Here is a 12,518-nt window from a genome sequence, read left to right as displayed (position 1 = left end):
ACAACCTAGAAATTAATAATATTGCTATTATCAAATTAAAAATATTAACTGAACAATTTTGGAAAATATATCAAAGTAGAAAGAAATGATTAAAGGACAACTATGGTTAGATGTTAGTCACCCATCTTTTATTTTTATTATTCTTCTTAGTTGTAATCATACTCTCTATACAAGTTTGTACCCTGCTTTTGAAAATTAATATTTAAATGAAAAAAAATTTTTAATTAAAAAAATAAAAACTATGATGGATTTTGTAAACAGGAAAAAAAAAGAAGTCAGTATGTTTTTAAAAAATAAATAAATAAAATAAATGAAAAATAGCCAGCATTTTGGCATTTCTCCATTTATTAACTTGTTAGGTAACTCATAGCTTAAAATACACATCTCAAAAACTCTGCACTGCAGAAAATATTAAAAGCACATATAAAAGCAAAGTGAGAATAACTAGGACATCAAGTTATTGAAATTTTCTGAAGTGTATGGTGATTGCTTAGGCCTTCATGCAGCAAAATATGTAATTATCTGACTATCTGATTCACTTGACCATGGTGGCCTAGCCCTATAGGTAGTTCAGTTGCAAAAGTACATTTTGGAGCTTGAATTGCCTGAATTTTCTTACTACCTTAATTTTATGTGAATGTATGTAAGGCTTATAACTGTACACACATACACACAGGGAAATGAGTAAACACAGTGTCAACCCCAAGCTTAGCCCAAGACCACCAGGAACACCCCTGCAGTTGAACGGGAGAACACAGGCCGTGGGAAGTCAGGGGCGTCTTACTAGACGGAGGGTGTTGGGAGGAAGCTTTGGAGGGCTGGGCTCTGGTTGGGTGGCTTGGGGAGGGTCTAAGGATGCAGGGATCCACTCTAGTTTGGGTGCTGTTAGACTGTGGTGTCCCAATCAATCTCCTCTACAGGGAGGGGGGAGCTGGGGTGAGGATGAAACTGGAATTAGTAAAGAAGTAGCAGTCCCTCATTTCAGCTAACAGAGGAAGCGTTCAGCATTTTGTGGGTTGCAGAGTGACCTGTTTTTGTCTGTGTGCTTTGCCCAAATCATGAAGTGGCCTTGCTCTGTCTTCATCTTATTGTGGTCTCAGGACAGCCTTGTCTGAGGCAGGTGTTCTGGGAGATTTGTTTAAGATACTGGGAGAGTCACCGTGATCCAGCTGGGAGCCCCGGGCCAGCTTCTGAATGTCTGGGGCTGCTCTTCTTTCTTTCTCAATAGCTTCAGTCATTCTTGTTGTTCTATAACTGGCAGATCTCACAATTTTATATGTGGGTATTTGCATATAAAATAGGTAACCTTTTGCAAAAAGTAGGATCCTGTTTTGGGTTGGGTTGGATAAGAGAGTGAACATAAAGGAAATATTCTCCCCAGAAAGAATGGTTCAGTACTACTGCTTGGTCTCTTTTCTAAATAGTTGGCCCTTTTGAGAGCTGATGCCTTTCTGCTCCCCGTATTATTCTCCCAGTACCGTGTTGCCTTCCCTGTTGTCCCTAGATGAGCGTTTGGCAACAAGACAAAACACAAGGCAACAATTCTTTCTTAGGATGAAAGTGATGATAAACATGGATTTTCATTCTTATTTTGTTTTGAAAGAAGAATTCTCATAAGTGTTTAATAATCTATGAGAGAAAAAAAATCACTACCCTTAGTTCAAGCTCTCTCTGTTCTGGTCACCACTAAGCACGGGTAGAGGTCACTGGACTCTGAACTGTTTTTAAACATTTTCCCCAGTTCCTTTTTTTTTTTCCACTAGAAAATGAACATTTCTTATTTCTGGCATTTAGAAGAGTTTCTATGTTTCTCTACTCAGAGGTATTAATGTTGCTATTCCCTTCTTATTCCTTGAAGAACGACCTGCTTGTCTCTTTGTGTGTTAGTATAACTAGTATAAAAATTAATTTATGGAATATTTTATGATCTACTAGATGTAATCACTTTGTTCTTGTTTATAAAACTTAGGAATGCCACAAGCCACACTGACTGTTACCATAACTGCCTATCTATCCACATACATGTTTATTCAAAAATATTTGTGGAGCATATGCTATGTGCCCATAAAGCTTTGCCCTAGGCATTGGGACACTAGGGAAAGAGGGAGGGAAGGTTAAGAGCCCAATTTCTGGTTTGGAATTCCTGCTCTGCCACTTGCTGGTTGTGTGTGTTGGGTAGTTAGTTGATCTCTCTAAACTTTACATTCTTCCTCCGTAAAACGTGGGGATCATACTGATACTTCCCCTTAAGACTGTTGGGAGGACTTAAAGGGTCAGAGTTACATGTTCATCGCAGTACTTGTCACAGTTGGTATGCAGTGAAAGGCCTCATTATTTTTTGAGGATACACTGGTGAATTATTAGATGCTGTCCTCCCTCAAGGAACTGACTGAAAATCCGGCTCACTCCTTAGTGAGGTAACCGAGAAGACTGGAGGCATCTCATTCATGGGGAGGATGTTTGGAGACAGGAAGAGGGGTGCAATGAGAAGGTTTTGTCTCAGTGAGCCTGATACGTGATGAAAAGTTGTCTAGGCGAAGTGGAGAGTGAGAGAAAAGGCAGAGGAATGAGGCTAGTTGAGAGTAGCGGGTTCCGACATTAGGAACACAGTGTCAAGTGCTGGATGTGACAGAGGGCAGTTCCTCACGGCCAGACTGTGGTCAAGGTGGGGAGGGAGGGAGGCGGTAGGAACTGTGGCTGGAGGGGCAAGTGGGGACCAGATCTCACGGGCCATGTGTTCCAAGCTGAGTACCTTGGACTTCGCCCTGAGGACAGTAGGAATCTGGAGCCAGTCTCCAACATCACCACTGGTCCCCCTTCCAAGAAGGTACTTAAATAATTTTTTTAAATGGATAAACGAAATTGCTTAGAGATGTTTGTTGCAGCACATTTTTTTAAAAAAGTTTTCATCCTTGGACCTAAATGTCAGAGAATGAATTATACTCTCATTCATAGGACATAGTGACAGTCATCCACGTGCACCCTGGCCCCTCTTTTGATTTTTCTTGCCTTCTCATTCCTTATCCATCCCCAATCCCATTCCCCTCCCTTTTAAAGACACCCATTTCTTATGTGATACATGGCCTTAAATGTGCATATAGCCTTCTAAAAGATATAATGTTGTTTTATGTGTGTTTTTAATTTACCTACATGGTTTTCTGCCATAAATCTCTTCCTACTTCTTTTTTTCCCTCTTCATATAAAGCATCCATGCTGCTACGTGTACACCTAGTTCATTGCTTCAAGCTGCTGCATAGTCCATGTATAGTATACATTGTAGCATTTTTTAGAATAACATTTTGAAATAATCTAAATATTGTACACTAAGGAATGGTCAAGTAACCTTGGCACATTAGCAGTGTGAAATAGCATGTCTCCGATGACAGTTCTGGATGCCATGGGAAACGTGTTCATGGCAATGCTAAGGTACAAAAGCAGATACAATTGTCTTTGCATTGTGAAAACAACCACATAAAAACAGATGTCCAAACAGCCAACGGCTGGAAAGGACAGAGAACGATGAAAACAGCTCTAGAGCAATACCAATCTGCTGCCTGCCCCCGAGTTAGCACCTGGGTCCCCCTCCTCAGCCAGAAAGGCTTCCTCTCTGCCAGGTGTGTCCTGCAGTCAACTTGAGCTGCATTTTTCTCCCCTCATGGGAAACAGGACTGAAATAAAAAATCTTCTCAGAAGGCTGAGATAGATCTAGTGCTGCAGAATTTAACTCTCTTCAAGATTAAGCAAAAGAAGTTAAGTGCATTAAGAGTTATGTATATTACTCTTCCATTTGTGCAAAAAAAAAAAAATAAGACACATAAACTTGTTTTTGAATGGAAAAATTCTGAAGAACAGACAAGAAACTGTTAACAGTGATTGCCCCTGGGGAGGGGGATTGGGGATCTGGGGTAGCAGGGAGTCATACTATTCTTAAGTATGAGACAAATATTTATTACCTTCTTTTCTAAAACCATGTACTATTAAAATTTTATTTTTAAAAGTTTAAACCCCGAAATTTCATGACTCTTTAACTTTTTGAACATCGCTTTTAAAAGTCTTAATTTTTAACTCATTACAAATCAATGTCTTCCAAAACAACAAATGCACGTTTTGAGCCTCAAATTGTGCCCCTCTTTTTAGTAATGAGGACTAACCCCAATTTGAGGACCGCTTTACATGCATTTTGTTATGAATCACAAAGCACACCAGATTCTGACATTAATTCCAACGCAGAATGCAAATGATATCAAGAAACGTTGACAAGGAACGGTGGCATGAGGATTCCGATGTGACAGCTGCTGTCCTTAACGTGCATTTGCTCCAGGCTTTTCCTCCCGCTAGGTGTGCGCGAGTCCGCCAGCCCTCGGCGATGGCAGGCGTCATCCCTCCGGGAGCCCCACTCCGCAGAGACCCGGCCTCGGCCCGCTCTCCGCAGGGTGGGGAGTCCCTGGGCGGAGAGCCGCTGGGCGCGGTGACCGGGCGCCCCGAGACCGAGGCCACCCCACCCGCCGCCGCCGTCAACCCGGGTCGCCGCCCCCCGCGCCGCGTCACTGGGTGCCGCGGGTGAGCACCTACCATTGGCCGAGCCGCGGAGGGGAGAGGCCGCGACCCTTCCCCGCCGGCGGGCGACGCGCCAGTGGGCCGGCGGCCTGGGCCTGGCGCTCAATTTAAAAACTTAACCCGGGCCGCTGACGGGCTCCGGAAACGAAACGAAATTCGCCCCGCGGGCCGCCCTCCGGGCCCCGCCAGTCCCTCCGCGCGCCGCGCTCCCCGGAATCGACCCTTCTCCCGCCATTTGCCACCGGGCTCTCGCCGAGCCCGCCCTCCCAGGGCTCAGAGGCCTGCGGCCGCCGGGACCGAACGGGCGGCATGGCGGCAGGCGTGGACTGCGGAGAAGGGGCTAGCGCCCGGCAGCACGTGTTCCTAGTCCCAGGTAAACACGCCCGCCCCGGGATGGCGGCGCGCCCGGCCGTGGCCGGGCCTCCTGCCCCGGGCGGCCCGGCCAGAGAGCGCGCCAAGCGGCGGCCGGGGCGGCGCCCGGGCGGGTTCTCGGCGGCGGCGGCGGCGGCGGCAGCGGCAGCGGGGCGCGCCCCCTCTGGCCCGCGGCCCCCGCGCGCGCACCCCAGCGTGTTCCCGGGTCAGCGCAGAGCCGAGGCGCAGCCGGAACAGGCCCTGCGCGGCTGCGCTGTCTTAACACAATCCCAGCCCTGGGACAGGCCTTGGTTTGTGAGGCAGGAGGGGAGCTGGATGGTGGCGGGGGTTAGGACAGGGGTGGTTCAAAGAGATTCAGGCAAGTAGCTAATGACAGGAATGCTGGAGCCAGTATTTTCAGCCTCCCCCGGGATGATGACCACATCCAGGGTCTGCTGGGGCTTGGGATGATGGACAGCAGTTGCCACCTATGATGGCATGAAGTGGCAGAGTAAATGGAGTTTGGGACCAGGGAGTGCAAGCCAGAAAGGTTTGGCCTTTTCATAGGATGATACATTGATTTGACGGCGTAACATTGGCTATAAGGAAAACCCATTGTTTTCTTTATGTAATTTTGAGATTTAGCTTAGCAAATACAGTATTTTTGCAGTAAATGATGCTCTGATAACTATATAGTCGCCCAGTAATCTAGATTTTTATGATGGATATTGAAAACAGTTACATGACCACCTGTCAAGAATATTTTGTGTATGTTTAACTTTTTCTCCCTTTATAAAGAAGTATAACATACATAACGTGTACCAGTTTAAGTGTGCAACTCAATGAACTTTTCATATGTATACACCCCTGTAACCATTCCCCAGGTCAAGACCTAGAACTTTTCCAGCGAGCTCCTCTTGCCTGTTGGTAGATAGCCTCAGTAACCTCTGTGCTGACCTCTGTCACCAGAAATTTGTTCTGCCTGTTTGGATAAGTGTGTGTTAACTTTGTACCTGGCACCTTTTACTCAGCTGAGGTCCACCCATATTCTGTGTAGCAGTAGTCTGGTTTGTTGGTTGGTTTGTGTTTGCTTTGCTGGGTATATTTTATTGTATGCATATTCATAATATTTATCTCCACTACTGTGAGTGGATATTTGGATTATTTCCCGTTTGTAACTATTACGAGTTACACTTCTAAGAACACTCTTTTATGAGGCTTTTGGTAGATGGAAGTGCTCATTTCTCTGCAGTGTAGACCCAGGAGTGGAATTGCCGGTCCTGGATATTGTATGTTCAGCTTTGGTAGACTCTGCTCAACAGTTTTCCAAAGCGCTTGTACTGATACATACTCCCAGCTGTGTGTGAGAGTTCCCGTTGTTCCACATCCTCACTAGAGATGTTTGTAGTTTGTATAGGAAAAGTTAATGCAAAATTCAGGGTTTTCACAGGGCTACCTGATACATGCTTTACAGTAGAAAAATTCTCTTCTCACTGTTGTCACATTAATTCAATGAGATTTTAACAGTGGGAACTCTAATCATTCAGAATCAAGTGCATTATTTTTATTCAGATACACACAGTGGCTGAGAATAGTTTGAATTTCTTATCTTGTTCTATTTAATCAGTATTGAAATTTTCATTCTTAAAGTATGTTTGTATCCTCACCGTATTAAACACAAAAACCTTTAAGATCATTGAATATTGATTGCATCCCTGGAAACTGTTGGTTTAATATGTCTACTGTCAGGCGGCGAGAAGAATTTCAGTCTAGTTCCTGTTCGAAGCTGAGTTGTATTGTGACCTTCCAACTCATTGGAGGAGGCTGAGCCAGCTGTTAAGGAACTGTTAAAAAAAGAACGGTGTGGTCAGGCAGGCTGGTTCTGTAGGACTTGGAACTTGAGCTTCTAGTGCCTGTAATTCTTCTAGCTGGACTTTACTGCCATCTGCAGGCCCTGGGTGTAGAAACGCTGGTGGTCTGATAACTGCTGTGCAACTGTGCTTCTCAGTCTTGAGGACATCAGTCATCTGGGGAGCTGGGCCCCATCCCCAGAGTCTCTGATTCAGTAGGTCTAGGGGGGGCCTGAGAATGTGCATTTCTAACAAGTACCCCCCGCCCGGTGATGCTGTTGCTGCTGGTCACAGGACACCGCTAGGAACCACTGAAGTAGGACCAGCCCTAGGGAGCTGGATTGGGAGATAGGAACAGCCAGCCTCAGATGTAGCTGTCTTTATGACGGGCCAGAATTTCCATGGTCAGGGGAGTGCATGTAAGTACAGGGTATGAGGCCCATCTTCACAGGTGTATTTGTTGTTTTTTCCAGCATATGGGAAGTCATCCCCAGTAAGTTATGCATTTAAGAGACAGAGACTGTACCCTACCATAGGGCCGTATTATAGAGTAACAGAGGTCTCTCTGCCACTCGTTTTCAGTTTGTCTGGAAAAGTCGAATATCTCAAAAACAAAAGTTGAAACTTGGAAGGGATACTCGGAGGTGGTCGGACGTAGCCTTGATTTTCATAGGCCAGTGGAGATAGAACTGCCTTCCGTTTCAGCAGGGTAAGCATTCCTTGCACTTTGGGATGGTCTCAAACGTTTCTCCCACACGCCCTGGAATACTAGCCTGTTTGCAGCTTTGGTTACTGTAAGAGACCGTGAACATCTCAACTTTTTGGAATAAGGTAGAAGTTTCCATCTCTCTTTGCTGCCTTAAAAGTAAATGTTTAAGTTATATTTTTAATATTTTTCTCTAGTCCAAGTTTTGTACGCTTGTCAGTCCTAATAAGTTGGAGTGGATGCCGACGTGAGAGGCCAGTGGGAACAGATTCACTGAATGTAGGAGAGAAGACGGTGTTATATGCTGCTGTGGCTGAACTCTGTTACTTAGCCGTCTCCAAGGAAATGTTAAAGCATCGGGAAACCCTAATGTTACGTGAGGAAAAAGGGAAGGACAGAAATGATCTCAGGATCCACTTAGGCTGAAATCATCCCCCAGTCAGCCCCCTGATTAAAGAGCCTCCAGGTCAAACTGGAATTCAGATCACATCTTCAACTGTAGACAAGTTTTGCAATAAAGTTATTCCCCTTTATTTTATGAAAATACACATTTAAAAGTATTTTAGGAAGAGTATTTCTATTTGTTATTTTTTTCCCCCAAGATAGCATAAGTAATGCCAGTTTTTGGAGGGTAGAGGAAGGGGTACCCTCTGGGAGATAATCCCAGGCCTACCTTAGACATTCCAAATACAGTAATGACCCTTTTATGTGAGGTGCCATGATAATCACACATAAAATGTCATATTTGTCTCTCCAAAAGGAACACAAAAATAGATTTGTATAACTGCAAGCTTTAGAACTATATTCTAATTAAAGGATTAAAAAAGAAATCAAATTTAAAAGGAAAAACTAATTTCCTATTTAATAATGGAGAAAATTTATGTTATTTCTGATTAGAGACTTGTAGCTTTTTCATAAGCCCACAAGAAACACCTCTTGTTTGAAAAGTAGAAGTTTAAAGTATGTGGCAAAGGAAGAATTACTATAGACCCAAATGACTTTTCAATGACCCTAAAAAAAAATAAAACTTTTTTCCTCTTTTACCTGAGGGCATGCGGTTAGTCTCAGAAGAAGAATGTAAGCAAGTGTTTTGTTCTTTGTCAACACTGTTTGCTTGTAGGTATGTTTGTGTTTAGAAATAGACCTCGTGGGCTGAAAGCTTCCCTACTTTCAGAAGAGCTTTTTCACCAGGGAGGAACCTGCATTAACTTGGCCAGACATAGGGAACCTGGAGGATTCAAGTGCTGACTTTAGACAACTTCTGAATCATTCAGCTCAGCTTCTTGGAAGATTTGTCATTTACGGAGTAGTCTCCTGCAGGCTGTCAGCCGTTAGGGAGTCTCTGAGTTTTCCAGCACAGAGTGTATTTAACATTTTCCACACAAATCCTGAATCTGGCTTTGTCTTTATGAAACGTTTTTGGAGGGAACCCGACTGACCTTTCTCAGATGGCCACTCACTGGATCTGCTCCCCTTGCTATCTGAGCACATTCTGAAGTGGATGGACTTAATCAGTTGCCAGTTGGTATAACTGGGCTGTTTCCAGAGCCTGATCTTGTCATGCTGGTAATTGTTCCAAAAGGCCCCTGGACGTTTATAAGTCAGAATTCATGACTCCCACATATTTATCCTCCAGGGCAGAAAAAAATTCATAAAAGGAAAGTAAGAAATGTTCATGATTTTTTTTCCACTTCAATTGCGGAATAGGGGCTGCATGGGTTTCCCCCGTATCCTCTGAGCTTTAACCATGATCTTAAGAAACAAACAAACATCAATGTTCTTGAAAGCCTGGCTATAATAAAACACACCTAAAACTAGATTTATGCTATTTATGAGCTCTGTGTCCTTGGACAAATTGCTTGCTCATTGTAAAGCCTCAATTTCCTCATCTCTGCAGTGGGGAGAACAGTACCGGTCTTACGGGGTTGTTGTCTGTTGGTTTGAATTACACATACGCTCTCTCTTGCACCCCAAGCTCTTAGCCCCCCTGGCCTGGGACAGAGCAGGCATTCAGTAAACATTTGCTAAAAGAATAAATGGCTCATATTCTGTTTCTCCCTGCAGCCTTTGTCTTTGCTCACGCTGTCCTTTTTCTTCCCTTTCCATTTCCATCAACTTTAGTTTCCATGAAGCTAAGCCATTTGTGTGTATCACAAAGTGAATTCCAGTGTTCTTTTTTCTATTTCTGCCTTTATTTTACTATTTACTCTTACTACGTATTTATTGGAACACCCACTAAAATACTTAGCGATATTGAGGTTGCACAACTTCTCTTTCTTTGAGTGCGCATGACTTTGTGTCTGCCTGGACCCCTACCCACTCTTTCCCACGTTCTCTGCTTGGCAAATGCCTACTTATCTTTTAAACCCAGTACAAGTGTCACCTCCTCCAGGAAGCCTTCCTTCTGGGCCTCTCCCCCTGTTAGTGTGCAAGTTAGTGGTACCTCTTTGACCACCTACACATTTCATCGTGGTTATTCAGTTCGTTGTCATTTTTATATGAGTATGTATTGGACACCCAGTACATGCCAGTAGCTGGGGAGGATCCAGGCACGTTCTCCCCGGGTGGCCCCCATTAGCTCCTCATTGGTGGGCTCGTTGGCCTTAAGCTTTAGAACCCAACCTTGCCTGGTGCCTCTGAAAGCAAGCATGCCACCTAGGCCTTCCAGCCTTTTCGTTCAGAGGTCCTTTATATTTGTTTTTAAAATATCTTTGAAAGTGCCTTTCTGTTCTAGGTATGACTGTTCGCTAAAGTGGAGTGAGCTCGCTGGTGAAAGGCTCCGATCTGCTCTGAGCCTGTTTCCTTACCTGCCTCTGGAACTGCTAGAATCCAGGCTGGCTGAGGGCTCCCCAGCCAGAGCTGATTTCCCTGCGAGGGCCTGAAGTCCTCACAACATTTGGCAAGACTCTCTTCCATCGTCAGTTGCTCATTTAACTTCAGTTCTGACCATCTAATTCTTCACTTACACATTTTTCTCCCAGTGTTTTTTTTTTTTTCAGTAACTTTTTTTATTAGAGCAGTAGTACGTACCCAGTGTAGAAATTTTAGTAATGCAGAAAAATATACAGAAGAAAAGAATTTGTCCATCATCCTGCCACTGAAAAATAACGATTTTGGAAATATTTTTTCCAGGCTTTTTGTGTTGTATGTATCATAGAATGAATTCCCGTGCTCTTAAATTTTTTCTCATTTTTCTATTTCTGCCTTTATTTCACTATTTACTCTTAACTTCTTATTTGCGGGAACACTGACTAAAACACTCAGGGACACTAAGGTTACACAAGAGTACTATCTGGTTCTGTTTACTATAGTTCTACATAGAATTAGAGAAAGATGGTTAGACTGATTTAATGGGGAGCTAGGGGGCTGAAACTTTTTTCTTTAAATTTTGATAAAGACAGAAACTCAGACAGTGACATGAATAAAGCTGACAAAGAATCTGTAGGTCATACTTTGAGCACTGAATAGGCTTGTTATGAGTTTACTTATAACAAATATACCAAATAAGAAGTATTGCTTCACAGAGTAGGCAGTACATACTTGGAATGGATTATCTCTTTTTTTTTTAACATCTTTATTGGAGTATAATTGCTTTACAATGTTGTGTTAGTTTCTGCTGTATAACAAAGTGAATCAGCTATACATATACATATATCCCCATATCTCCTCCCTCTTGCGTCTCCCTCCCACCCTCCCTATCCCACCCCTCTAGGTGGTCACAAAGCACTGAACTGATCTCCTTGTGCTATGCGGCTGCTTCCCACTAGCTATCTGTTTTACATTTGGTAGTGTATATATGTCAAAGCTACTCTCTCACTTCGTCCCAGCTTACCCTTCCCCCTCCCCGTGTCCTCAAGTCCATTCCATATGTCTGTGTCTTTATTCCTGGCCTGCCCCTACGTTCATCAGAACCATATTTTTTTTAGATTCCATATATATGTGTTAGCATACGGTATTTGTTTTTCTCTTTCTGACTTACTTCACTCTGTATGACAGACTCTAGGTCCATCCACCTCACTACAAATAACTCAATTTCATTTCTTTTTATGGCTGAGTAATATTCCGTTGTATATATGTGCCACATCTTCTTTAACCATTCATCTGTCGATGGACACTTAGGTTGCTTCCATGTCCTGGCTATTGTAAATACTGCTGCAATGAACATTGCAGTACATGTCTCTTTTTCAATTATGTTTTCTCAGGGTATATACCCAGTAGTGGGATTGCTGTGTCATATGGTAGTTCTATTTTTAGCTTTTTAAGGAACCTCCATACTGCTCTCCATAGTGGCTGTACCAATTTACATTCCCACCAACAGTGCAGGAGGGTTCCCTTTTCTCCACACCCTCTCCAGCATTTATTGTTTGTAGATTTTTTGATGATGGCCATTCTGACTGGTGTGAGGTGATACCTCATTGTAGTTTTGATTTGCATTTCTGTAATGATTAGTGATGTTGAGCATCCTTACATGTGTTTGTTGGCAATCTGTATATCTTCTTTGGAAAAATGTCTATTTAGGTCTTCCGCCCATTTTTGCACTGCGTTGTTTGTTTTTTTGATATTGAGCTGCATGAGCTGCTTGTATATTTTGGAGATTAATCCTTTATCAGTTGCTTCATTTGCAAATATTTTCTCCCATTCTGACAGTTGTCTTTTCGTCTTGATTATGGTTTCCTTTGCTGTGCAAAAGCTTTTAAGTTTCATTAGGTCCCATTTGTTTATTTTTGTCTTTATTTCCATTTCTCTAGGAGGTGGGTCAAAAAGGATCTTGCTGTGATTTATGTCATAGAGTGTCCTGCCTATGTTTTCCTCCAACAGTTTTATAGTGTCTGGTCTTACATTTAGGTCTTTAATCCATTTTGAGTTTATTTTTGTGCTTGGTGTTAGGGAGTGTTCTAATTTCATTCTTTTACATGTAGCTGTCCAGCTTTCCCAGCACCACTTACTGAAGAGGGTGTCTTTTCTCCATTTTATATTCTTGCCTCCTTTATCAAAGATAAGGTGACCATATGTGTGTGGGTTTATCTCTGGGCTTTCTATTCTGTTCCACTGAT

The 12,518-nt window shown here is 43.2% G+C and overlaps 1 protein-coding gene across 6 annotated transcripts in view; it reads left to right on the top strand.

Annotated features, from left to right (window-relative positions):
- Positions 1 to 4,663: 4,663 nt before the first annotated feature.
- Positions 4,664 to 12,518, top strand: part of RNASEH2B (ribonuclease H2 subunit B) — a 71,657-nt gene continuing 63,802 nt past the window's right edge. For 2 of the 6 annotated variants that reach the window (XM_036831968.1, XM_036831967.1), the window contains exons 1-2: positions 5,083 to 5,219; positions 7,341 to 7,467. Coding sequence is in view for 2 of the 6 variants with exons in the window: in XM_036831973.1 (XP_036687868.1) it covers positions 4,867 to 4,930 (64 nt within the window). In the remaining 4 variants the exon portion in view is untranslated. Of the gene's footprint in view, positions 4,931 to 5,082; positions 5,220 to 7,340; positions 7,468 to 7,506; positions 7,590 to 12,518 lie in introns of those variants that run through there. The other 4 variants (XM_036831973.1, XM_036831966.1, XM_036831970.1 and 1 more) reach the window with 4 other exon arrangements.

This window comes from Balaenoptera musculus, chromosome 18, assembly GCF_009873245.2.
Source record: "Balaenoptera musculus isolate JJ_BM4_2016_0621 chromosome 18, mBalMus1.pri.v3, whole genome shotgun sequence".
In the NCBI taxonomy this organism is placed as follows: domain Eukaryota; kingdom Metazoa; phylum Chordata; class Mammalia; order Artiodactyla; family Balaenopteridae; genus Balaenoptera; species Balaenoptera musculus.
Note: the sequence above shows the minus strand (reverse complement) of the source record. Positions and strands in the feature narration are given on the sequence as shown.